Source organism: Marmota monax, unplaced genomic scaffold (genome assembly GCF_021218885.2).
Source record: "Marmota monax isolate L192 unplaced genomic scaffold, Marmota_monax_Labrador192_F-V1.1 WCK01_AAM20220418_F8-fsc00009, whole genome shotgun sequence".
Taxonomy (NCBI): Eukaryota; Metazoa; Chordata; class Mammalia; order Rodentia; family Sciuridae; genus Marmota; species Marmota monax.
Window position 1 is genome coordinate 9,937,829 of NW_026694710.1, and position 26,104 is coordinate 9,963,932.

Below are 26,104 nucleotides of genomic sequence, written 5' to 3' on the forward strand. Positions count from 1 at the left end.
AAATCTCCCGGCCACCCCAGACCCCAGAGCCAACCTCCCGCCACTGCCCCTTCCATGTCTAATGGGCAAAATCATGCTCCTATTGCAATCCAACTCACATTTCCACCTTTCCCCCCCCCGCCCTGAAAATAGAATTTTATATATATATAAATTTCCACCCTCAGAAATTAACCTTTGGACTCCCTCTGTTGGTGGCTCTCACATAATATCACATCATTCAATTCAGTGAGAAAAAGATTGAGCAGCTACTATGTTCCCGTTTCTTCTCTGAAATCTGGAGGCTCAAGGATGGAGACGAGACGCAGTCCCTCTCTTTAAGGTCTGGTGTGGGAGGTGAGCAGCTCCCACAGTCATGGCCTCCGTCTGAGATGAGAACTCATTAGGTGCCAGCCTTGGTGTGCCTCTGTGTATCTAACTGCATCTTCCCAATACTGTACTGTCATATGTACAGAGGAGGAAACTGACTCAGAGAGGTAGAATAACTTGTCTAAGGCCACACAGCTATTAATGAGAGAGATGATATTTAAACCTGGAGAATTTGATTCCCAAACCCCACATGTAACCATTAAGCTTTGCTGCTGCATGAGGGCAGGGAGCTATTTATTTGTAATGTTTTAAGGTACTAAGCACAGAAAAAAGTTAATGAGATAGCCCTTTGCTAAGCTTCCTCGTGGAAAAGGTGATAGCTGAAGAGAGACTTGAAGGATAAGCAGAATTTTCTTTTTTAGATGTTGATGAACCTTTATTTTACTTATTTATTTTAATGTGGTGCTGAGAATTGAACCCAGGGCCTCACAGTTGCTAGGCAAGCGCTCTGCCACTGAGCCACAGCCCAGCCCCCCAGAATTTTCTTTTTTAAAAATTTTATTTGTTCTTTTTAATATTACATGGCAATAGAGTGCATTTTGATATATCATACATACATGGGATATAACTTCCATTCTTGTGGTTGTACCCGATGTGGAGTTTCACTGACCGTGTATTCATATATGAACACAGGACACAGGAAAGTTATGTCCAGTTCATTCTATGGTCTTCTATTCCCACACTACTCTCTTGCCTTCATTCCCTTTTGTCTAACCCAGGGAACTTCTATTCCCCTACCCCCACCCCCTGCTGCCGTTATTGTGTGTTAGCATCCACGTGTCAGAGAGAACATTCGGCCTTTGGTTTTGGGGGATTGACTTATTTCACTTAGCAGGATAGTCTCCAGTTCGTCCATTGACTGGCAAATGCCACAATTTCATTCTTCTTTTTGGCTGAGCAATATTCCACTGTGTATATACAAATCCCATTTTGTTTATCCATTCATCTGTTGTGGGGCACTTGGGTTGGTTCCATAGCTTAGTTATTGTGAATTGAGCTGCTGTAAACATTGATGTGGCCACGTCACTGTAGTATGCTGATTTAGAGTCCTTTGGGTCTATGCCCAGGAGTGGGATAGCTGGGTCAGATGGTGGTTCCATCCCAAGTTTTCCCAGGAATCTCCATCCTGCTTCCCAGAGTGGTTGCACCAATTCGCAGTCCCACCAGCAATGGATGAGTGAACTTTCACCCTCACCCTCACCAATATGATGAACAGAATTTTCAGTCAGAAAGGAACGTGGGGGACTCCCAGGCAGAGGTGACAGCATGAGGACACGGAGGGGTCGCAGCCCGGGAGGTCTTATCACATGCATCCCTTGACGTGAGTGAAGGCAGATAGGTTTCATCTTGCGGGCCGACTTGGATTGATGCGGGGTAGCTTCCTGGAGTGTAGTGTTGAGAGGGATTCTGGGGCTGAATGTGCGTTTGTGAGCTAGAGGGCCAGGTCAGTTGATTACTAGCGTCATCACAGGGTGGAAATGGGGAGCAGTAACGGGCTTGGTATGTATGTGTACTTGGAGGTGTAATTCGGGGAAATCAGACAGACAATTGGGGTTAGGAGCACATTTCGAATGTTCTTAAGCACCATGCCAATGGCTATTAAATACTCTGCCCTAGTGTCCACCTTTATGAATATTTCCCTGACCTTCCCTCTTCGTTAAGAATCTCTTGGAGAACATGTCGCTTTCCTTCTTTTCTATCCTCTTTTCCTTCCACTAAAAATTATTCCCGTCTTCAGTTTCAAGAGACTGGAAGCATGATTTCTTATAACAAAACCCCATTACAATGAAATGATTGAAAGTCCTATCAAATGTTGGAGCCAGGTTTGACTTGCATATGTGGGGAGAAAATTAAAAAAAGAAAAAAAAAACAGTTTGTGCAGCAGGACTGTTCAACCCAATGATGTGATGATACTTTTTCTAATTATAAGCTATATATTTGGTACTTTCAAAAAAAAAATAATAAAACCATCACAGACCTAGTTCTTTTTTTTTTTCCAGTTAATCACAGTATTCTGAGTTTTTCAGTAATAACACTAATTACTGCCTAGGATCTGCATTGCCCTTTACAGTTTTCAAAACACTCTTCCCGTGCACATTGTTGCGCTAACTTCTCAGGCTAGTCCCCTGGGAAAGACGGTATTATTGCCATCCTCTCGTCTATGAAGGGGAAAACGGGACTCAAGGAGTTTATTTAACTAGGGCCTAAACTTCTTGATGCTTTCGACTTTGCTATGCCGCCTCTCTGAAATATGCTAATACCGTCCTAACCCAGGTTCTAAATTAGAAGGAATACTTTTTTTAAAGTTGAATTTTTATCGATGTGAATCATCCTCTTCCTTCACCCACTGGACGTTGTCTCTGCAGCTGATGGGGCTGAGCCCAGGGTAGGGAGGCCACAGAATTGGTCGGTGCCTTCTGCCTGCCCGGGCGGGAATGTTCAGGGCTTTTGTCCTGTTCTTTCTGAGCCACAAAAGTAATACATGTACCAGGTAAAAAAAATTTAAATCGTGTAAAAGGTTTAGAGGGAAGAAGATGTTCCACCCCCATCCCCCAGTCTCCTGGTGCTTTGCCCAGAAGCAAACTCAGTACAACAGCTTCTTGTCTCCTTCCAGAAATATTCTCTGCACATAGAAGCAGTAAGTTTAGCCCCTGTCTTCATGCACAAGAGAGGATCCGGAACCTGTGCCGGGCACTTGGAGGGTTTTCTGCACGTGTTGCTCGGCCCCGTGCTTTTCAGCAGATGCTAAGCATGCACAACTTACTTACCCACCTTCTGTTGATGGTCCTGCAGGTCATTTTGAATCCTCTGCTTTCAACAGCCAAGCTTCTACTGCACATCTTTGTGCCTGTATCTTTGTGCATGCATCTAAGCAGGTTTGGAGATAAATGACTAGAAGCAGAATTTATTTCATTTTCAAAGACTCCTGCTAATGAATATTCCACAGACTTCCAAAGTAACCACTTCACGGCCCAGTGTTCTCTTTGGGTGAAGTTCTGACTTAAATCATTTCTGTTTAAAAAAATATATAGCTTTTTTATCCTTAGTCTTTGGCCTTAAGGAAAACAAAACACCTGCCCGGCCCAGCCTCTGTGTGTCCTGTGTTTGGAAAGTGTTATTGAGTTACTGTGCTCGGGCTTTACTTCTTAGACTGAAAATCATACTTTCTTTTTCCCCAGGCCCCTCGCAGTCATTTTGAGTCTCGGTGATTGCTGGCAGAGGGGCTCGTCTCACTTCTCGGCTTGCGGGCTGAGGAGTCAGCGGGGCCCTTGTGGTGTAGACGTTCTGGGATGGGCTTCGCTCCATGGAGACAGGACCTTCCCCCCACTGCACCAGGGAGTAGGCTACAGGATCCCCCAGACACACCCTCTCCAGCGGTGGGATTCAAAGCATTTACCAGCCAGTAAGGAGAGGGGCCCAGTCTGCCTCCTGGGCGCTGGCCCCAGTGCTGCTGCAGGGGCATTGGAGGGCCCACTGAGCTGGCTGTCACCTGAAGGTGGGTCCTTGGGAGCTGAGGACAGCAGTGCTTCCTGAAGCAGTGGGGAAATGTCTCAGTGCAGCCAGGCAGCACGCGGGGAGGGCCAGGTGAGCTGGACTTCAGCCACACCTCTCTGGGGTGCAACGAGGGGCAGTGTGGTTAATAAAAAGACCACTGGTCTGTTCTTGGGGAGACCAGGTGTGAGCCCCAGCCAGGCCTCTTGTTACCTAAGCAGAATAAGACTCGGACACTGTTCTCATCTCCAAACGAAGGGCTTTGTACCATAGAACACCCAGGGTCTTCACCCGCTCCAAAATCTGAGGAACTAAGACAAAAACAGTCATGGGGAAGAGTTCAAAACGCGTTGTTTTCCTGGCATTTTACTTTTACGTTTATGTCTTAACAACTCTCCCTACCCCCAACCAACCTCCTCATGCAAGAAAAGTCAAAGACCTGGATTTGGGAGAAGGATTGAAAGGAGAGGGACTGTTGTGTGGCTTAGGCAGCGTGGTGAACACGATGGAATTATGGGAAGTGTTGAGGAAAAGGGAAACCGGCTTAATCCTGACCAGGTCATGGTTAGGTTCATTCATCCATCCACCAAATATTTATGGAGTCCCTATCAAATGCTGAGCACTGTTCTGGACTATGGGAATGAAACAGTGAACAAAGTAAGGTCCCTGCTCTCATGGAATACATGAAAGGAAAAAAAAAAAAAGCAAGCTATTAAATCTTTTTCTTTAAGTTTTCCAACCTATGCATTCTTTAATGGTGATGGCACTGGTGCTGATACTCCCTGTTCTGCTTCCGTGCAGACATCAATAATCAGTCACAGATAGTCTCTGATTTATGATCGTTCCATTTAGGAGCTTTTGACTGTACAACAATGGAAAAGCATACCCTCCCAACCATTCCGTCTCTCACTTTCTACACAGTATTCAATAAGTCACATGAGATATTCAACACTTTATTACAAAATGGGCTTTGTGTTAGATAATTTTGCCCTACTGTAGGCTAATACAAGTGTTCTGAGCCTTACTTAGTCCAGGCTAACCTACTTAGGGTAGGTTAGGTGTAGGAAATGCATTTTTTGCCGTTGATATTTATTGACATCCTAAGTTAAAGAGCATCTGTTGGGCCCTCCCAGCAGCTGCAGTCAGTGATTAGACAATAAGAATATATGTTTTCCTGGGCTAAAGGAATTCTGAAGTCCTTCCTGCTCCCTAATTCATCCTTGTTCCTTGCTTCTGATCGTAATGGAAGACAGCATTAAACTGAGGGAGAACTATAGCAGAACTCCCATCGCAGAACCATCAAAGTTACAGACTTTACAAGAAAATGACCATTACTTTGGTTTTGCTGGGTACAAGCAGCATGTGTTTTTATAAAATTATTTCAGGTCTCTGAGATTTTCCCTTCTATAATTTTGTCTTTTGTCTTGAGTGCTTTAAAGGACCCCTCAGGCTGGGATCCGTGGATGAGAGAAGGGCTCGCTAGTATTTGCTTCTAACTCCTTACACTTTGGAATCCTGCTTCACCGAGTTTATTTTTACTAGTGTGAGGCTGGGAAGAACTGAGCCTCACTTGCTTGGATAAATATTCCTACTATGTACTAGAGAACAGCAGTCACCGGCAGAAGCCTTCCTGGGGTCTGGGATGGCCATCTGATCTCTTCTGCTCCACTTGAAAGAATGGAGAACAAACCAAGGCTGAGCTCCTGTCGACCTCTTTGGTGAATTTTTTCCCCTCAGATTTCAAAGACATCTTTGCAATATTTCCATTTCTAATCCCTCACAACAGACCAGCCAGTTCAATGTTACCGAATTGAGCTCAAGTTTAAAACAAGAAAATTAAAAGGCTCCACTGTTTCTGTTGGAACTATGTCCATCATTTTGGGTTTCCAAATGTGTCTCTAGGTAGATTTATGGACATTTGGGGGAAATTGGCTCATTTCATCGTATTACATTTGTACAAGGGCCTGAGAGTCCACATGCTGCTCTTAAGATTTCCAAATTATATTAAACCCAAAGTACCTCTCTACTTAGTGGAATTCTGTGTTTCCTTTTGGGCAATGAGGAGTGCTTGAAGGTCCAGCACTCCAGACTGAGGCCCCCAAAATTTGTGCCAATGTTGATATTTGATGATTCTCAAAGAAGCCAGTTCTTCTCTCCCCATGAAACTCAGGAGCATAGATTGTGTCCACCATCTAATCAGGGGTATTTCAACTAAGGAGCATTTTAGAAAGAGAAAAGCATCCTTCTTCCTAGGTTGAGTTAAGGGAATTCTCTTTTCTTTGGTGGGGGATGTATGGAAAACAGGAAATTTATACTTAGCCTCTTTAAAGCAGTGGATATTAAATATAGAACTGAAACTCATTTTCCCCTTCAAGATGTGTTATGGACATCCCTATTTTCTAGAACTACAGAGAAGAAGTCTCCCACGTTTGTGAAATAAATTTTTTTTTCACACCCAGTTTTACGGGGAGTGGTTGGTGATTTTTGTGTAGGGTAATATGTTGCATGTATGTGGAAAGCCAAAGACAAAATAAACAAAGCAACAACAAAAAAGTGCAGTTTAAAGAACAAGAATTCTGAAACCAAATTGCTTGAGTGGAATCCCAACTCCACCTCTTATTCTTTAACCTTCTCTAGGGCTCAGTTGGTGGTATGTTGAATGGGGACAGTAAAAGGACCCACCTCATAGTTAGTTGTGAGACTCAGTGAGATCATCCCACACCATGCTCAGTGCGTTGCATGACATTCTCTAACAGTTGCCATATGGCAACTGACTGTGCCTCCATTTGCCTATCTGTAGACTGGGCATAAGAATGAGGATTTAGTGCATGAAAGCATGCTTCAGTGTCTGCACCATCGTGAGCACTATGGAATCTTTCTCATTGTAACACAAAAACGATTTCAAAATGCTTTCCCTGGCATGAAGAGGGCAGTGTGTAAAAGGGTTAAGAACATAGAAACCTGAGTTTGAAACCTGCCATTTGGCTCTACCACTTCTGAACTTTGCAAACTTAGCCTTGGGTGTCCCATCTGTAGAGTGGACGTTAGGATGGAACCAGCTCCGCAGGGTTGTGATTGAAGACTGGGGGAGACAGTCTTGGTCAGGTGCCCAGCGCGGTGCCCGGCAGGTATCCAGTGATCATATGCATTTGCTGATAGTTGTAGGAATCACATTTAAGTGTTGGCTGGAGCCTGGCAGAGGGCGCCAGGAGGAGGGTGGCTTGGGTGGGATAGCTTTGCCGGAGATAATCGGAAGCGACTGTTTTGCTGTTTGCAGATGTGGTGGCCCTCCTTGGCTATCTCTATGCCTCCAGTGGAGAAAACACGGGCATTGTGAAGAAGCTCCTGAGGTTCCGGAACCGAGAGCTGGAGGCCGCCCGACGCCAGCGCATGGACTACCCCGTGTAAGGGAGGGCAGCCCAGGGGCTGGCCTCTTGATGGGTTTTTATCTGCAGAGCAGGGCAGGCTCTGGGAAGGGCTCCTTAGATCCACAGATGTTGGGATCTACAGGGTTTAGACAGATTTGTGGACCTGGAAACAAGCTCGCATTACTCTTGCACTAGGAGCCACCCATTTGCCTTGGTCTTTATATACAGATCCAGGAATGGCGGGAGTAAGCTGAAGGTGTTGGACCCACGGCCTTGGGAGGTTTCAGCTGCAGCCATCCAAGGCCACGCAGATGCAGCCGGGCTTTGCCTTTTCTTTCTTGGAGGGTTGAGAGAGCTGCTTGCAGTCTCCCAGTTTCCGTATCCTCCATCGATTTCAGCAAAATCTACACATATGTATTTTTTCCTTTTGCTGAATTGAAGATGCTGAAAACGGTTCCTGGTTCTCCCCAGATCAGATGGATTTAGCAGAGTGATTTAATTCTTCCCGTGCTGCTGGCTGTAGAAAGATCTTGAGTCGCTTTACCAAGCATGTGCTCTTGCTAAGCTTCCTTGTAATAACTTGTCTTCATGAGCTTGCTAGCTGGGTGGGTCAGGAGGGAGCTTCGTGACACCATCTGTTTGCATATCATGCCACTGGTTTTGAGGCCAGATTATAAAGCCCAGAATATTCTAAAGGACTTGTTTGGATATGGATAAAACACCTGGGGCTGCTGCCACTTTAACCCACACTGTGAATTGGTTAGGGGGGTAAGTGGAGAGAACCTGATGTATTTGTGTGACCTTGAGTCGGTTTCCCGGGTGAAATGTGGTTACTCCCAGCTCCTTCTCTTGGAACTACTGGCCTCCAGTGCAATGCATGGCATAGACAGGTGTCCAGCAAATTTTTTTCTGAATGATTGATGGATCACACATTTAGCTGAATGTGCCCTAGTTAAGTTGGATACTGTTATATCATCCTCACTCCACAAATCACAGATGCACAAAATTTGTACAATATTTTCTCACCTAAGTAGCCTCAGTCCAGAAATAGAATAATTAGATTAGTTGTTTCACATTGGTCAGCCAGAACCGGGTCTCGGAGCAGCCTAATGTGATCATTAAGGTAGTCTGTATGTGTCCCAGTTACCCCGTGGTGATGCCATTTACAGATTAGTATGTTTTTCTACCTTGGGGCTTTTATCTTTGAAAGAAGCAAAATTGCTCAAAAAGCCCTAATTATGTTTTTTTTCTTTTAATCATAGGTATTAGAATAGCTTCTTATCAAATCACCTCTTATTAAAATCCATATTTTTGTCCCACATCTGACTTTATAAGCCGTAATCAAGAATTCTAGTGGCAGGCAGGTCAGATTCTCATCTAAGAGGCAGCGAAGCTGGTTTTGGTGCAAGGAAGACTGTCTGTGGTTTTGTACAATGAGGCTTAACTCCCGTCTCCGCAGTTACTATAACTACCTCCTTTGTCTCAAAACTCAGGCTTTGCGAACTGATCTCCCATGATGAACACTAAAGCAAATCCATCCCTTCGTTGGAAAGAAAGCAATTTTCTTGGTCATTGTTAACTATAATTACCTGTTCTTGGATGATATCAATCTGCACAATTTTTTTTTCTCTCCTCACTCCTTTAGGTTTACTGTTTCAATGTGGCTTTATTTACTCCATTACTGCAAGGCCAATCTCTGTGGGATTCTGTATTTTGTTGATTCTAATGAGATGTACGGCACACCTTCTGTGTTTCTTACTGAAGACGGTAAGTATAAAGCAGAACCTTTAAAGTGATATCGTCTTTTTCTGACGTTCTGTCTACTGGCAGATATATCTGTCTAGAATGAGGATGATATTGTCCAAGTGGTTGCTCAACAAGTGTGAGATGTGCTTGTCCTCCGACCAGGCGATGGCAATCGTATGGGCCTTGTCGGGATGCCATTTACTTAAATATGTAATTCTGTTCTTTCTACAAAAACGAGTTGATTATTTGGGGGTAGACTCGGTAAAGAGGAGTTACTAAAAATGGGTGGGGGAAGTAAGATAGCTAGAAACAGTTGAGAAAATAGATTGAAATCTGGATGGGTGTTGGGCTCAGATAGTTTTTACAAATGTCTTATTTTATTTTCATTTGGAAGAAACAGATACCGGGCACTGTTTATACAAGAAAGGCCACAGGAAACCAAATGCGAACTTTAAACTTCTTTTTCCTAGAAGCTTAAAGCAAATGTCTCATTTATTTAAAAAAAAATGCGTTTTGGTTTTGCTTCATTTTTGTTTAAAGAAAAAAAAAAGGAAGGGGATTTAGTTTTAGCTTCTTAGGAATGTTGTTGAAAAAGGTACATCTTTGTCATTCACTCCTAGATGTTTCTTTGGGTCATTTTCATGAGTTTTGATTTTCCTCTTAGGTCATTTGCATATTCAAATGCATCTTGTCAAAGGAGAAGACCTTGCTGTAAAAACTAAATTCACCCTACCTCTGAGGGAGTGGTTTCGGCTGGATATCTCTTTTAATGGAGGCCAGGTATGAGGGTAGAGGCTCCGCCATGAATCCCATCAGCATTTTCACTCCAAGTCAAGCGTTAGTATAATGCCAGACAGCAACAAAATCTGTAAGCAAATTTGTACGAAATGATAGACTCTTTGCAACTATGCACTTGCTAAATCAAACTTTTATAGATGCAAGTTTAAATCATAAGAATCTCATCCCATTTAATTAACTTTTAAAGTGCTTTCTTTCGACTATATTGTGAATGAGTAAATAATATAGTCAGCTCTACAGCCACAATTATCTGAGCAATTCCGTCCTTTTCCCCCAGGGAGATGGGCTTTGTGGAGATAAATGTTAAAACAGCATCGGCCATGTTCAGGCTGTGTTATCAGATCTACAACTTTTTTTTTTTTTTCAAAAAAGGAAATTTATTGGCTGGTTCAGCTAAGATCTGGTTTGACTGTTCTTGGCAGTTGAAACAATTGCTTATGTTTGGCATTAAACACACTCATAATAACCAACAAACATAAGTGATAATTCTGGTGGGATGGAGGGTCTTTATCTACTTTGCACATAAAACATTGCACATAACCATTCCACCCTCTCATAATACAGCTTTTTTGGATTATGGCAAATCTGTTATAATTGAAGACAATTCCACTGCTCCATACACAAGATGCCAGGGTGTTACCTTTTTCTGGTTACTTGATTTTCTCATCAGCTTTTCTTATTGATTTGTGATTTTCCTGTAACAAAGGCATTCTGTTGTCTCCTGCATTAGACAATACACCGTCTTCCCTTGGTGTTTAGGTTTATCACATTTCCTTTTTCTGAAAAGAAAATAAATCAGGTCAGTTCTTGCTGCCTCCCTGAGAAGACTCTGTAAAACATTAGCGGGCAGCTTTTGTCTATTTGTTTGTTTCCTTAGAAATGTGAGGTGACATAGCTGTGGCCCGCGTCTTCACTCCCTGCACTGGAGTCTTATGATGGTATTGTGGCGTGGCTGCTGCTTTCTGCCGAGGAGAAGGTCAGCTCCGTGCCATGTGTCACTGAGACAGGCATCACATGTCAGAGCAAATACATAGATCTTATTTTGCACCTGCTGTATGTAAGGCACCAGGCTCCAGTTGCTTATAGACTATTTATGGAAGTAACATGAAGCACGTGAGGAGAAGTCAGAAGGCAAGCTTAATTGCCAAATGACTCAGATTGATTTCCAGAAGGGAGACAGTGTTTCATACTGGGATGCTCAAGGCAGGCTTCCTGAAAAAAGTTTCTCTGTATGGGCAGAATGTAGACAGAAAAGAGAGGAGGGGACATTGGAGCATATCGTTGGAGCTAAGAGATAAACCTGTTTGGGGTCTTAGTCTGTTTTGTGTTGCTACAACAGATTACCTAAGCTGGGGTCATCTCTAAAGAAAAGAGGCTTATTTCTCACGGTTCTGGAGGTTGCCAAGTCCAATATCAAGTTGTTGGCATCTGGTGAGGGCTTTTTGCTGTGGAATCACACAGCGAGGATATCTCACAGCCAGAGAGCTAGAGCAAGCAAGCTTGGGTTTCTGGTCCCCTTCTTTTAGGGCCACTAATTCCATCATGCGGGACCCACCCTCACAACTCCTCATGCTAATCACCTCCCTAAGTCCCCACCTCCAAATACCATCGACATAGGAATTTGGGGATTAAGTTTAGGACACGTGAACATTTGAGGAACACATTCAAACCATTGCAACTGGAGTAGAAATTTGCACATTATAGAAAACTAATAGAAGGAGAGGGAAAGTCTTTGGGGTTAAAACGTGCAGAATCTTGAATATCAGAGGATTTGGACTTTAACTGGCAATGGGGCAGGGGGCCGCTGTGGAAGATTTTCAAACAGATAAGAATAAAAGCCGTCCTTTATTTAAAGACACAAATTTAATGGCACAAGGCATGATGAGCTAAAGCAGGAGAGAAGACTTAGGAGGGCCAGAAAGGTGAAAAGAAAAAGAAAAAAAAAACAGTTGTTTTCCGCATTTGTAGACTTTTGCCCATTTTTCTGTCTTCCTTTCCCATCTGCCTTCCTGATACACATAGGACCTAGCGATGCTTAATGATTCCCACACAGAGTCCCCCTCTGGGTTGGGACTGTCATGATCATCTCCAGGAAATGGTTGGTTCAGGGAAATGACTGGTTTGAGTCATTTTCTTTTCTGAACCCACGTTGGGCCGAGTTGGTTTTCATTGAGTTTGTCTTCAGTAGACATGGTGTGGTGTCCACGTCTTGAGGACCCAGAGAGGCCACCATGAATCTGCTAAACGCTTTCTGTGGGACATTAAGGGAGTCAAAGTGGTCCCTAGGTCCAGGGGCTCCCTGTGTAGTCCAGCACACAAGAAGAACCATGTGAAACAAAGCCCTGTCCCCACCGATCCCTGGTGCCCAGGGAAAGGGAGGAGGAAGAGCTGGGTATGAAGAACATGGCACCCACCTTGCTTTTCCCCTAAGGCTCTCACAGAGTCAGAGTGAAATTCCAAAAACTCCTTCTTTTGCCAAACACATTTGTCTTTTTATGCGACAAGCTTGTATATGCAAACACATTAAATGAAACTTTGTCTTGGAGTCTGGAAGCATCTGAATGATCCAGTGGAAGAAACTGCATTGTAGATATATTTAACCACATCAAGTCATTTGGGGAAGCTGAATTTACCAAGTCGTAAAACATGCACAGGACTAGTAAACTGTTTATTTTTGCAGAAATCGATCAGGTCAAAGACTGTCCAGCACATTCTATGAGGAATTTTGCCAGGGAGTGTGTTTGTACTGTGGGGTGTTAAGGTATGACTGACTCTTCTCTCTCTCTCTCTCTCCTAACTTAGATAGTAGTAACCACAAGCATTGGACCAGAGTTGACTGGTTACCATAATCAGACAATTAGGTAAGTGCAATTTTTCCCTTTATTCAAACTCTGGCTGCATAAGGGTTAAGGAATCTTTATACCTCAGGCCTCAACCCTAGTGCTGTTCCCATGTCCCCTCCCCATTCAGCTTTCCAAGCATGGACCCCTCTGCCTTGTAGCTAGCCTTTGTACTTCTTTATTCTTTTCTCAGGCACAAACTCTCCTCATTTTCCTGCAACATTTTATTTTTTCTAAGCAAGAGAAACTAGTCCTTCTTCCAGATCTCATTGTAAATTCTTCCTTTCACGGCACTTCATAATTCATTTTCTTTGAAAATTATCTCCTACGAAGGATTCTGAAAAAAAATGATAAATCAAAGTATTATTGTTACTTATTGAGCATGGCTGGTGACGTTGGCTTACTGCAAAACATAAAAGCAGGCAGTCTTTATATTTATGTTCATAATCTAGATTTGAAATGTATGCAACAATTGATATTGGTGTAACTTTTTATCCTTATGTAACCATTCTCTGCAAGAGTTACAGAAACTGAGAGTTCAGTACTTTGCTTTGTGTTTCATGATTTTTTAATTTGCCTCTAGATCTGCATATAATAGTAGGTTTTATAGTGTCAGAGCAAGGCGAACCTCAGTAGGAATTTGGGATACCCCATCAAAGCTACAGAATATATGTATAATTCAGTGTTTAAGAATAAGCGTAAAGATCAGAGATAAAAATTACCAGTTTTTTAATATATAATTTTGAAATATGTGTCAGGACAGCCGGGTACTTGTGGGGTGGGGAAATGCTGTACGACTCTAGTGCTTGGTTGTCTCTCTGTAGCCTACGGAGGATACCTCTCCAGACAGGTTCCTGGTCCCCAGCCCCATACAGCCCCAATTCTTTTGGAAACTGATGATTAAAGAAGTGAAAGCAGAGAGAGGTAGAGAGGGTACACTCTTTTTCAAACCATTCCTGTTTAGATTTAAGTCAAACATGTTCCTTTAGACTCTGGGCTCCTAGGACAATTCTTATTTTCATGCTGGATTAAAGGATTAGGGATTTATAGAAAGGCTAAAGGAGAGTTATACCTTTGCCTGCAAACAGAGGGTCTGAGAGGGTTTTGATAGTTGCAGGGAAGCATAGACAACGAGGTGAAGAAGGACAGAAGTCTTAGGCACATCACGGTGGGCTTGTGTCACGGGAGGCAGTCCACAGATGGCAGGTTTCTTGTTACTGTAGATGGCGGTGGGGCTTCTATGGTGAGTGTAAGAATAGACAGGACAGGAGGGTTCTCTCTGGAGGAACTGAGGTTCTGTAGCTCCTTTGGGAATCTCTCCTAGTGCAACGTTCTGTGAAGAAGATCCTAGAAGTTCAGGGGTTCTGTTTCAGGGTGTGAAATCTAAAATACCAGCCTCTTTCCCCCCATCACCCACTCCAGCTGTAGGAAACCGCTTGAATTTCACAGGTTCCTTTTCATTTTCCATGGAAGACTTTCTTTCCTCCCAAATCCCAGAAATGTGGAGGTGGACGTGGGTGAAACATAGACAGATCAAGGTGTGATCTGGGCTGGGCCAGGGTGAGGCTGGTGAGGGATGAGCCTGGAGCATAGAGTGGTAGGGAGTCCCTAAGCGCTCAGCACCAAGGCCTTCAGAGCCAGGTGCCCAGAGGGAGCAGGTTTAACAGCAGAGCTTTGACTTCTCAGCTGCAGAGGCTGGAGGTCCAATCACAGGTGCAGTGAGGCCACGTCCCCCCCCAAAGGTGCGAGGGAGCAATCTGCTCTAGACCGTTCTCCCAGCTTCTGGTAGCTCCTCGGCTTGCAGCAGTGTAACGCCAGCCTTCACATGGTGCTCTCCCCATGCGCATGTCTATGTCCAAATGTTCCCCTTTGATAGATACCAGTCGCAAGGATCAGGGGCCACCAGCGTCCAGCATGACCTCATTTGAACTAGTTGCATCTGCAATGACCCTATTGCCAAGTAAGGTACAGGACTTCAGACTTTGAGGAGGATCACAACGTAACTCGACAGTTATCATGGCAAAACAACCCTTTAATACAATATTTTTTAAAAAATCAGAATGAAAGCCAAGAAGCCATAATGAACCAAATATCAAAATTTTAAGTAAAGGGCCAATCTGATCATGAAGGATTACAGGGATCAGGACTGGTTTTCAGTGCACGACAGGGCAACATCCCAGTTAAAGCATCAAACTAACCCTGACATTGTAATACTAGCAGTGTCCAGACCTGAGCAGGCTACACCTCTACCTCCTCAGCCCTGATTGTGCCCCCGGGTGTCCAGAGCAGCTGGAGGGGAGCAGGCCCCCAGGACATGCATGTCTCTCCTGGGGTTCCTCTGGTTATACTTTGGGGATCTTGTCCTTGCGGGAAAACTTGCTTTCAGTGTTGGCCAGGGCCTGGACAGAAGATGAGATAGCTCAGCTTCCTGCCCACAGGTGTTCTGAGGAAGACCTTTAGCCCTCCCGTTCGTCCTTGTGACATAAACAATGCTGGCTATTGTCACATGAAGGTGGTGTAGGAAGACTATGGATGAAGCGCTCAGGAGTACAATTTGGATGAGGGCCATCATGACACTGGGTGACAGGCAACGGCCTCAGGCCTCTGGAGTGTTTCCTTCATTCAACACAGATTTACTGAGCATATACTATGTGCCAGACACAGTGCTCAGTTCTGGAAATGCAACAATAAACAAAAAGAACAGAGTCCCTGCCTTCAGGGAGCTAAAGGAAATCTAGCAGGGGAGAGTGAGATTAAATAAATAAGTTTACAAATTAATTTAAAAGTACAAGTTGTAGTGGATGCTTGGAAGGAAACAAATAGGGCTAGCTGAGAGGATAACGAGGGGGTCAGAATTTAGACAGGGTACTTGGGAAGTGATACTTCAGATGAGAATTACTCTCAGGGGTGAGAGGACAGCTACTTCAATGCTCCAAGTTCCCCTACCCAAGAACCCTCTAGCCCATCTCTTTCCTGCCTCTGAGTGAGGCCCATCTAACAATATCAGCAATTCTTTCAGGCCACTGGTCCTCCGCAGTAATAAACCAGGGCACTCAGTGTCCAGATAAGAGTAAAGATAGTTTGCCAGCATGTCTGAGGTTTTCGAAAGAGACTGGTTTGGGCTTTGGAACAGTCTAGCTCAGCTATTATGTCAGTGAAATTGATGACCATCAAACAATGCACAGTACAAGAAATCTCTTGCAATCTTTGTGCAGACACTGAGAATTTCAGAGGAGAAAGATGTGGAAACATCAATATAGGGATGTAGATGGAGACCAAGCCAGACAGATCTCCTGATGGTTGATAATAATGACAATTTAAGAATTACATTCCAGTGCCACAATGACCAAGTAATTCTTTATTAGTTGAAAAACTCAGTTAAAGCAAAGATCCATAAAAGGATTGTTACCATAAACATGTTAGTCTAAAAAAAAAAAATGCGGTAGCCTCCCTTATCCAAGATTTTGCTTCCCATGTTTCATTTACCCATAATCAACTGTAGTCAGTTAAAATATTAAGTGGAAAATGCAGAAATAAACATTTTATAAGTTATAAGTTGCATGCCATTCTGAGTTGCATGATGAATTCCTGCTTTGTCCCCTAGGACATAAATTACCCCTTTGTCCATGTTTCCATGGGTATATGCTACCCACCTAGTATTTGGTTTTCAGATAAACTGTCAAGGTATTGAAGTGCTTGTGTTCAAGTTAACACCTATTTTACTTAATAAGGGCCCCAGAACACAACAGTAGTGATATTTGCAATTCAGAAATGCCAAAGAGAAGGCATAAAGTGCTTCCTTTAAATATCATTTTACATCATCACAAGAAAGGTAGGTAACATAAATACAGAAGTAAGGTATTTTGAGAGGGAGTGACCACATTCACATGACTTCTATTACAAAACTATATGTTACTGTACTTATTTTATCATTTATTATTAATCTTTTGTAGTGTCTAACTTATAAATGGAACTTCATCCTAGGTATATAGCATGTGAGGGCAATAACACAGCATATATACATTTCCGTACTATCCGAGGTTTCAGTCATTTACTAGAAATTGTTGAATGTGTCCCCCATAGATACTGGGGGAGTACTAAATAAGTGTGTGTTCTTTTGCTTATTTTTCTAAATAGGGCCTTTCCTTTGACCGGAAAATTGTGAGTCTTTTTGGCATAGACAATGCCTAATATCTATTTCTTCCAAATGAAAAGAAACAGATACTTGTGAAATAATGAGACCCAAACCCTTCTCAGTTCTTCCGCTTCTTTCACCAAGCTTTGTGTAACCCCTATCTACAGACTCTACCAAAACATTCAACTTAGTTTTAATAAAAGGAACCACCCTTTCTTCTTCGCTCCTGTTTTATTGGATACCAGATTGAAGTCAATAGTAAATGATTAGGACCACAGATTTGCCATTGACTGGCTTGAGAGTCCACATTTCGTACTAAAAATGCAGCTCAAAAGGAGCAGAAGTCTAGCAGAGGACAAGGTCAACTGTAATAACTGCGGCTGGTAGTGTGGGTGCCTGCTATGTTCACTGTTCTAAATGTTTTGTTCCTGTATTCAAGGTTGAGCAAATTCCTCCTAATCTGAACATCAGAAACCCAAAATGCATCAAAAAGCATCACACCAGATTTTTTAACATTTTAGATGCTCAAAAAAATTTCCTCTGTGAGACCATTTTGCATTTTAGATTTTCAGGTGAAGGATGCTTAACTGGTATAGTCTATGTAATTATTCCAAAACCCAAAAAACTCCAAAATCTGAAACATTTTCATTCCCAAGAATTCTGGGTAAGGGACATGCAACCTGTAGTTCATTTATCCCTCACAACAACCACATAGGTAGGTATTACTACTATTCCCATTTTTAAAACATGAAGGCTCTGGAGAACGGTGTCTAGTAAGGGAGCATCCAGCTGTCGTGGGCATTAGTCGGTAGGTTTGACAGGAGTGGGGACCTCAGGTAGGCTTGTGAGTTGGTGAAATAGAGGTCACTTAGAAAACTTCAAGAAACATTGCTTCCAGCTGTCAAGTGCCGGGTGTAGTCTCACGGGAACTGTTGAAATATTCAAGTCTTACCAAGGTCTTGGAAAACAGGGTCAATTCCCAGTCTCAGAGTTGATAACTTCGTGTTCTCTCCTGAAAAAGGGGGGAAGAGACCTTCATCTCCTCACAGTCCTTCAAGGCCGAGATTCCAAAAGGACAAATACCAGGAGATAAAGCCCTTCTTTTCCATTTGGGTTGTGTTTGCATAAAGCTAATTAATTTCCGAGAGCTGGCTCCTGCTGTTGTCAGTGGATGTCTGGGGAGCTCGCCGGTTGCTTCACCCCATCCTGCTTCCTCTCCAGCCAGATGCACCTGCTAGGAGTTGCTTCTTTGCTGAGAGGCAGGCAGTCCATCTCCTGTCCTGGAATGACCCTGGGTGGCCGGCTTCTTGATCCCTCTGTGGGTAGCTGGCGCTGTGGCCCAGTCCTCTGCTCCCTGGCTCCTGGCAGTCTGCCTGGCATTCTGCTGTCTCCCTGGTGCCCACACCTGCCCTCTGTGCTCCTTGGCCCTGTCCTCTCTTGACTCTCATCCCACCCCCATGGTTCACATATGCTCCGGTCACACCTCGGCCTATCATTCCTGCTTTAATCGTCAAATAGGTAATAAATGCAAATGGTTAAGGACATTAAAACAAACAAAAAACCCTAATATTTATATGAAAATACAGTTAAATGTCAAATGGTTAAGGACATTAAAACAAAACAAAACAAAAAACCTAACATTTATATGAAAATACAGTTAAATGTCTTGCTCCCATACACCCCACCCCCTCTCCTCATAGACTTTTAATGGTTTCTTGTCTACAAGTACAGATTTAATACAAATTTAAAAAAAAAATCTACTCTCTTTTGTAGGTACATACCACACTGTGTTCTACACTTTTTTCCCCCTCAGTGTATTTTGGAGATCTCTCAGGTCCTCTTGTACCTTTTGTAAGCTGCATTGTAAATAAAGCTCCCTGGTTGGAAGGGCCAGTGATGGACACCTGGGGTTTCCCAGTATGAGCAATATAAGCAATGCTGCCACCCATGTCTTCCTTCATTGTGTCTCTGATGCTTCAGACCCTTCAGGGCAAGGCGGACCTGTAACACATCACCTGGGCTGAATTCTTGTCCTTGGCCAAGCCTTTGACCTTGCCGTGGCCTCCTCCTCCTCCTAACCCAGTTTTGCTTCTATGCTCATCAATGTCTGCACTTTACCTTTCCCACACAACCAGCTTCTATTTATTCCATAAGTTTCTCCCCCCTGGCAGAGCAAAATATTTCCAATTAAGAGCAACAATTTCAAATAATTCCATTGATTGCAAACCATATCGCCAATACCAACAGTCATGTACTGTACCGCAGGTGGGGCACTCTGGTAGACACTGACATCTTTACCTAATCCGACAATCCAATAGATCAGGCACTATCATTTTATAAAAGAAAACAGTCTCAGAGAGGTTAGGTGACTGGACCAGTCACATACCTGGTAAGTAGCAGAATTGGGATGTAGCCCAAGCCTTCCTGACCCCAGGTGGTCTTGTCTGCTGAAACCCGAAGTGACAGGCTTGTGGCAATTTGGGTTAAGTTAAGGAGGGTCAATGAAAGTCTCTTTAAATAACCTGGTTCCTATCCAGGGCTCTCTCAGTCCTTTCTGTTCTTCTCCAGCTTCCGAGAGGATTTCCATTACAATGACACAGCTGGGTACTTCATTATTGGAGGGAGCAGGTACGTGGCTGGCATCGAAGGATTCTTTGGACCCCTGAAGTACTATCGCCTCCACAGTCTGCAGCCAGCACAGGTGAGCCCCGCACCTAGAAGTTTGCAGTGGGCTGGGTAGTAGGTGTGCCTTCAGGAACACAGGACCCAATGTAAACAAAAGATTTACCCCAGCTGGACATCAAGCATAATTAATATTGGGTCCCCCCCCCCAGCCAATGCGATAATAGATTTCTGTTAATGTTTGGTTCATTTAGCACTCATAAAATGGAAACCATTTACTTCCTCTGTTTTAATAACTACTAGCTTAATTATAGAGTAGATTTTTATCAGGCTGTTGCCTATCCAGTGATTAAGCTAATGAAAGGAGAGATTCTTAGTTATTTGGTAAAGCTTCTCTTACACGCTATTATTTAAAGTATCAGAAGACGAGAGGCTCCAGCAAATTAAAATCCTGGTACCACGAGTTGCTCTCTGCAGAAGCACAGGCGTGGGCTTGTGGGGGGTCCAGGGGCTGTTGGCTCTGGCTGTACAGAGGGAAGAGGGCTTTGCGTTCCCAGTGGAGTCTCCTGCATCAGGCTCTCACATCCAAACCCACCACAAAGGAGACTCCCAGCTGGGCTGAGGATCAAGGGCTTCTTATGCAGAGCCCTCATAACAGTTAGCGTCTTGGCAGTGTGGAAGAGATCAGGAGCCCCACGTGATACCTGAGAGAGGAACATTCTCTCCGTCCCTTGCCTGCAGAGAGTTTGTTCTGGAGAAAGCAGGACTCACTAGACAAGATCCTAATTAGGAAAATGGAAAGCCGTACCGCCCATGGGTATGTCACAGAGCTGCTATTGAGGGATCTCTATGAAAATGAAGAAGGGAAATTTGTTTATTCACTGTACAATAAATACTTCCTACCTGTGATGTAACAGGCTCTGGGCTGAGTACTACGGCAAGCAAGGGGGATTCAGAGAGCAGCTTTCAATTGTTTTTGAAGGTAGTTGATTTAGTATCATTAATACCACATACATAAGAGAGTATATATATTCACACACAAAACTGAGACAAAAATTCGACTAAGGGTTCTTACCCTTGCTCTGTTCAATGTACTCTGATATTTTGTATTTTACTTTATAAAAACAAAACACTATCCAACGACTGGTTACAAAGCACTAACATCATTTTATGGCCCTCGACTGGGTCCAAACCTGCGTTTTTGAAACACACTGAGTTCAGGTAAGTCGCCCGATCCTGACAAGCTCCCTTTCTGGAGCTTCGATTGGTAAGTCCTAAAAGAACTCAAGACTGGTTTCATTCATTGTGAGCACAGCTCTGGGCGCCCTGAGGCAGGGGCTGTGCCTCTGCCCACCAGTGACCGTGGTGGGGAGGGCTGGCAGGGAAGCCTGTCCCCATGACACAGACTTGCATCCAGCTCTTGGAGGCTGAGCCATGCAGGAGATGAGAGAGGGGGTCCCAGGCAGCTGGCATGGCATGGGTAGAACCCACAGCCCTAGGTGAGAATTGCAGGTGGGGAGAAATGGGATGTTCTAGGCTACGGGTTGGGGGGAAGGGGGCGGAGCCTGGTCTCTAGGAAACCCTACATTTAAAAAGCTCTGCAGAGGGAAACATGAGCCCCAAAGAAGCCAGAACTGGTATGGCCTTGAACTAATACTAAGAACCTTGGTTTACAAATCCAGAGTTGAGGATACTGCACAAGCAAGCCGGCCGGTGGCGTCAATGGGAGATGAAGTCAGCCTGAACACATCCTCACGGACCTTGGTCAATGAGTATTTGATGACAATGGCTGTTCATTTGGTTTTCTTGCCTTCTCTTAGATCTTTAATCCCCTCCTCGAGAAGCAACTTGCTGAACAAATCAAGTTATATTATGAACGGTGTGCCGAGGTTCAAGAAATCGTATCTGTGTATACATCTGCCGCACAGTCTGGGGGTGACAGAGAAGAGGCATGTGAGTACTGAGGGTCAGGAGGGCTGCCTTAAGCTTTGTGCATTTGGATTAACACAGGGAGCTTCTCCCGGATGGGGCTAAAATACAGCACGTATGACTTGGCTCCAATACCAGTGGGGACAAGTGCACATTTGAGCCTCCATAGAGGGAGGAGGGTGAGAGTCTGCATTCGACCTGGATTCCAGAAAGACCAAAGCATGGCTCACAGCTGCCTCCACACCTAATCTTATTTAAGAATACAAATGAGAGTGTTTTGAGCCTTGTGTGGCATTATCCCTATCCATGATACCAGGCTGAAAAAAATAAGAACGAATTGGAAAATAAATTAACCATTAGAAATGTTTTCTCATCAGTGCACTTTTGTCTTAGGCTATTAATATCTGAATAATAGCTTTCATATATTTGAACATTGACTTTGTTGTTTGGGGCTCTGTTTTATTATTATTTTTTTTAAATCCTTACAACTAACTCCGGGTAATATGGGAAATTTTCGACAGAAGGAATGAATTTGAAATAGACAGCTTTCGTGCGTGGTCATATGTGCACAGACCCCCTCCACTCACCCGGGATGCTGATCAGTCACAAAACGTGGTCCAGTCCTGTCTCTAGTGTTCCAGCTTGGATCTGGCACTGACACGTTTCTCTGTGCTGTAGATCTTCCTGTTTGATATGGTGGCACTAGAGTTAGTCACATATGTTCCTTCTGGAAGAGAAATTCCTGTGGGTCTCTGCCATCAGCAAACAGGAATTGAGTATTTCAGTCCTGCCTACGTGTCTCACCATCCCTAGAGCAGAATATCCCATTCCAGGCCCTGGGGGTGGAGGGTCACATGTGTCCATCACAGCCCAGTCCCCTAGTCTCCTTGAGTTTACACAGGCTTAGGGACACCCACAGGTAAGTGTGCAAGGGTAGAACTGCAGCTCCGTTCAGGAAGAGGCTCTTCTGGCCCCACAGCTGGGCTCACCGCTCAGCTGTCTAGAAAATGTGACGCGTCAGCAGAGAGGCGAGATCCAGGGGCCTGGTCATGTGGCCAACAGGAGAGAAACTGATCTGGGCAACTTCCGTGATATCAGGAGAGATACTGTGAGTCGGACAGCCAGACTGTCGTGCCTGTCTGTTGGGTGGCATTAGGGAGGTTTTCTTAACATCTTCAACTGCCTCACCTCCCGGGCGGGGCGGGGTGGGGGGGGTCCTTGGGCTTTGCTCTCCAACTCATACGCCAACAAAAATGGCCTAGATATTGGCCTCCGGGGGCCCAGCCAGAGGCCAGCTGCTCATTCCGTAGAATTATTCAACAGCCATCAGCGGCTCTGGCACGTTTCCCTTGGACTCAGCTCTGAATATTGACCCTAAGCAAAGGAAGCGTGTCCAATTTCAAATCCCTAAAGGACCCAGCCAACATCCGGGAATGTTAGGTCTGACCTCTTCTTCCTGGCTCCCAGGTCTTAGAGGGCGAAGGCTTGGCCTCTCTGACGGGTGTGGTCTCTTGTGCTTCTGTTGCAGGTGACCTCCACAACTCCTACCTGGACCTCAGGCGCCGGTACGGGAGACCCTCCACGTGCAGAGCCTTCCCCTGGGAGAAGGAGCTGAAAGACAAGCACCCCAGCTTGTTCCAGGCCTTGCTGGAGATGAATTTGTTGGCCGGTAATGGAGCTTTTGCCTGAGCTTGGGCTGCTGGCTAGAGAGGCTCCCTGTTTTTCTGTTTCTCTCAACCTCTTTGGTGATTTATGCCTCAATGTTATTTTTAACCCTAGTGTTCTAGTTTAATTTCAAATTTAAATTCTGCCCTTGTATGTCCACAACTCTCAATATATCTGTGCATATTTCCAACTCCACACACAAAAACTTAAATTTAGGAATTGCCTGAGCAATTCTTTAAAGCCAAGGCCACAAATGCACACAGCCAGCGGCTGGAGCCGGCTCCCACATGGAGTTAGTTTGCAAAGTACCTTTTTGCGGATTAGAAAAAAAAAAATTGATTATCAGTATCTAAAAACTTGTAGGAAAAAAATGCACATTTCTAGCTTTTTATGGAAACATTCAAAGATCTGGTAATCCTCACCCTTCACTCCTATAGGCCATGATCCTGGAGGTGGGGCGTGGCCAGGGCCTGGTGGGGCCATCCTGGGCCCCTTTTCTCTATTTCTCCCCTCCTGGCTCCTACATTCAGGAGTCTGACTGCCTGGGCCCTTAGGCATTTAGATTTGGGACTTCTGATTTGAACTCCACTTTAAGCATCATCTTAGGAATTTACAAATCCTTTCTAAATGCTGCAAAGGTTCTCTTTAGGCCCATAGCTATTTTGGTTTGCTCAGTTAATTAAACACACACTGTAGGGTCACAAGGGAACTTAAAACCGTGGCTGTTAGGAAGAGGAGATGAAGCTTGAGAGGCTCAGCCAGGGGAAGGGGAGACCAAGGGTGAAGGGTAACTGTCCTGGTGGTAAGGGGTCACCAAGGTGTTCCTGCATGAAGGTGATCTAGAAACCAGCCTCCTAAGAATGACCGTGTCCAGTGGCATAGTTTTTCTTTGCAGATATCAACTCTGCTGTCCTGGAAAATTTTGAGCTGTAAGGGATTTTTATTTCATTCTTTCAAGACTTACTGAGCGACTCCCTGGTTACTTGGCCACCTTCAGAGATAAGTGAAATGACACAAGGTCCCCGCCCTCGAGGGACAGACTTGAAAGCAAAGGGAAAGTGTAACACATGTTAATAAAGGCACAAAGAAGGGAGTGGTCATTTCTACCCAGGAGGGCCCAGGTATCCCAGGAAGGCTTCCTGGAGAAGGCGACCTTGGGACTGATTCTTGAAAGGTCATAGGTGTCTTCCGGAGTGGGTGTTGGAGACCAAAGGCAGCAGAGAGGGGAGGGCAGCACAGCAAGTTGAACGCAGCAGGAAGGGCTGGGGAGGCCCAAGGAGCCCTGGAGAGGGACACCAGCCTGAAGGGTTTTGGCTTTTCCTGGTAGGTGACCAGAGGTGTTCAAGCAGTGGGCAGATGTATCAGATGGGGCTTTTAGAGGTCACTCTGGTGGCAGTGGGGGAGAGAGAGGTGAGCTAGAGGAGTGTGGGCCAGAAGTGGGGAGAGGATGGCCGTGGTCCAGGAAGAGAGGACGCAGGCTTGGGTGGGACAGAGTGACGGAGACAGAGCTAAAGGACCTGAAGAGAGTGGCCCCGAAGGATCTCTGGCTGCAGGGATGTGGGCAGGGAGGACAGGGAGCTGAGACAGCCATGGTTCCAATACTCGCTAATCGTGTGCTCTTGGCAAGGGACTTAATTTCTCTGAATCTCAGTGTCATCATCTGCAAAATGGGTGGTAGTAGCCTGTGTCTCCTGGTGTTGGGTTCAGTGAGTTGATATCTGACTAAAATGCTGGGGACAGTCCCAGCACACAGGAGGCCCCTCAGAGGCAGCGCTTCTCAAACTCAGTGCTACCGACTAGACATTTTGCACCAGAGGATTCTTTGTTTGGGGGCCTCTCGTGTGCATTGTAGGGTATGCAGCTGTGTTTCTGGCTTCCACAGGGTTTCCCCCATCATCCCCTCATCTCCAAAAGTGTCTCCAGACATTGCCAAATCCAGATGCCCCCAAGGAGGCCAAAGCACCTCTGGCTGAGAACCGCAGTGTCAGTGTCATTGCTATGGTCACTGGGCAGAGGCGAGTCCAGGTTTTCCTGGTCGCCTGGATGGGCTGCCCCTGCTCTTTCCCCAAGACAGACCCACGGGAGTCGAGGTGCTTGTTGAACGTTGACTAATTGAAGCTAAATGAGCTATGACCACATCCACCTCCAAATTGTTTTTATGAGATTTCTGATCATTTTTAAATATAGTGTTGCTTGTTGGGAATGGGAGTGAATCATTTTCACAATACACTCTTTTTAAAGAAAATACTCTCGATAAAAATGTTTTCACATTAATTTTTTTACAGCTCAAAGTTTTGTTTATGAGAAGTGAGGGCTATTTTATTCTCCATGGAGGCCTGGATATGGAATCTGGGTAAAAACTCAAATCCGGAGCTCTCTAGCCACAAGACTTCCTGATGTAGGTGCTGCATCCAGTCAGGCTGGGTTTGGCTTTGGAGCCCCGATGCTGGGTGACCACTGTAGGATCCACCGTGTGTGCCAGACCCGTCAGTTAGGTGCTTCTGGGGCCAAATTAGAACAGCATCAAGGAGTGTCCATACCCCCTGGCCCTGCTGTGTCTCCCTCCCCTGCCAAGGCCTCCGCCTCCCTGGGCCGTGCAGCCACCGGCTTGTCTCAGCCTTGCCCTGGTGGCCTGGGAGCAGGGGGCAGGGGAGCGGAGGAGGCCCCATTCTTCCCTCAGTGCCTGCCTTTCTGGGTCACGTTGGAAGGACTGGGGTGCCTCCTGCAGAGGCCAGGCCCACGCTCCTTCTCATTCATCTCTCTCACTAGCACAGTGACACTGCTTGGGGCTATAAGAGCATCTTCCAGCTAACCCAGGAGAGATTGGTGTCATACATTGTACCCAGCTTCCTAACAAGACTGAAAAATAGGTAGAAAATCTGATTTTACAAGTTGAGGGTAAAAATGGGTTTACATTTTTAACATACATTTTATAAAAGAATAATAGTAAGACAGGCATGACCGTCTGCTCCTGGTCTCTCAAAGATCCTTCCTTCCAAGGGCATAGTGTCGGGCTGGCCCTGGCCTGCCTCAGACCACTCTAGTTTAGGTCCTGTTCTCTGCTGCTGTCCTGACCTGTCCTGTCCTGCTGATTAATAGACTTTACTAGAACATCCTTTTGCCATAGTTGGAATGTGGTTTGT

The 26,104-nt window shown here is 44.8% G+C and overlaps 1 protein-coding gene and 1 long non-coding RNA gene across 4 annotated transcripts in view; one reads left to right on the forward strand and one right to left on the reverse strand.

The window, feature by feature from the left end:
• Positions 1–26,104, forward strand: part of Sel1l3 (SEL1L family member 3) — a 97,956-nt gene that overhangs the window by 16,972 nt on the left and 54,880 nt on the right. For all 3 annotated transcript variants that reach the window (XM_046423662.2, XM_046423664.2, XM_046423663.2), the window contains exons 3-9: positions 7,136–7,262; positions 8,872–8,993; positions 9,637–9,752; positions 12,573–12,631; positions 19,314–19,446; positions 21,188–21,320; positions 22,825–22,965. In XM_046423662.2, coding sequence (XP_046279618.1) covers positions 7,136–7,262; positions 8,872–8,993; positions 9,637–9,752; positions 12,573–12,631; positions 19,314–19,446; positions 21,188–21,320; positions 22,825–22,965 — 831 coding nt within the window. The remainder of the gene's footprint in view (positions 1–7,135; positions 7,263–8,871; positions 8,994–9,636; positions 9,753–12,572; positions 12,632–19,313; positions 19,447–21,187; positions 21,321–22,824; positions 22,966–26,104) is intronic.
• LOC124078679 (uncharacterized) lies at positions 9,410–22,475 on the reverse strand. The gene is made up of 3 exons (XR_006847009.2): positions 21,884–22,475; positions 10,411–10,549; positions 9,410–9,838 (listed from the first exon to the last, which is right to left on the reverse strand). It is a non-coding gene; the product is annotated as an uncharacterized LOC124078679 (long non-coding RNA).